The sequence below is a fragment of the Brassica oleracea genome, unplaced genomic scaffold (assembly GCF_000695525.1).
Source record: "Brassica oleracea var. oleracea cultivar TO1000 unplaced genomic scaffold, BOL UnpScaffold09292, whole genome shotgun sequence".
Classification (NCBI taxonomy): Eukaryota; Viridiplantae; Streptophyta; class Magnoliopsida; order Brassicales; family Brassicaceae; genus Brassica; species Brassica oleracea.
This window is the reverse complement of record NW_013625813.1, coordinates 1-599: the sequence shown is the minus strand read 5'-3', so window position 1 is coordinate 599 and position 599 is coordinate 1. Positions and strand designations below refer to the sequence as shown.

Genomic DNA, 599 nt, shown 5'->3' with positions numbered 1-599 from the left:
GATTGGTAGGGTCCTGCTTGAGATGATCGATGGCTGCCTTGTACAAATGAGACCAGTGCCTGATAGCAGACAGTGAGTGTAAGGCTTTCATAGCTGTAAGCTGGTTGCAACTGAACTCAGGGTGGTTCCCTATTATCTTGTTCTTGTCAGAAAGACAATCTACTACAGCCTGTCCTACTTGAGCAGCCCTTGATCTCTTCTTGTTAGCTTTTGTTCTACTGGATGAAGGGCCAGCAGTTCTTGATTCAGCTGGAGCACTGATATCTTGAGTAGGAGGAACTTGATCCACATCAGTGTCTTCAGCATCACCATCATTATTGTCGCCTTGCTTATCCAAAAAGTCTTCGCCTTGCTGAGCAGTCCATCCTTCACCTCCACTTACATGAACCGCTCCAAACACATTCTCCAACAAGTCAACATTTGCTAGTGGGTTCTCTTTAAGCTTTCTAGCTGATGGGAATTCCTAAAAACCACAACAACAGACAGACATCACATGAGAAGACAACAACAACAGACAGACATCACTTAACATAAACAAGCAAGCAAAGACTTTACCTTAAAAAGTTGATCCCACCAGTCATCAGACATGTCTACGTACC

General features: G+C 44.1%; 1 protein-coding gene across 1 annotated transcript; it reads right to left on the bottom strand.

Annotated features, from left to right (window-relative positions):
* Positions 1-17: 17 nt before the first annotated feature.
* LOC106322190 lies at positions 18-588 on the bottom strand (the record flags this gene model as incomplete). Its single annotated transcript, XM_013760325.1, has 2 exons — positions 556-588; positions 18-463 (listed from the first exon to the last, which is right to left on the bottom strand). Coding segments are annotated over exons 1-2 (479 nt in total), but the record flags the coding sequence as incomplete, so codon positions are not given.
* Positions 589-599: the final 11 nt, after the last annotated feature.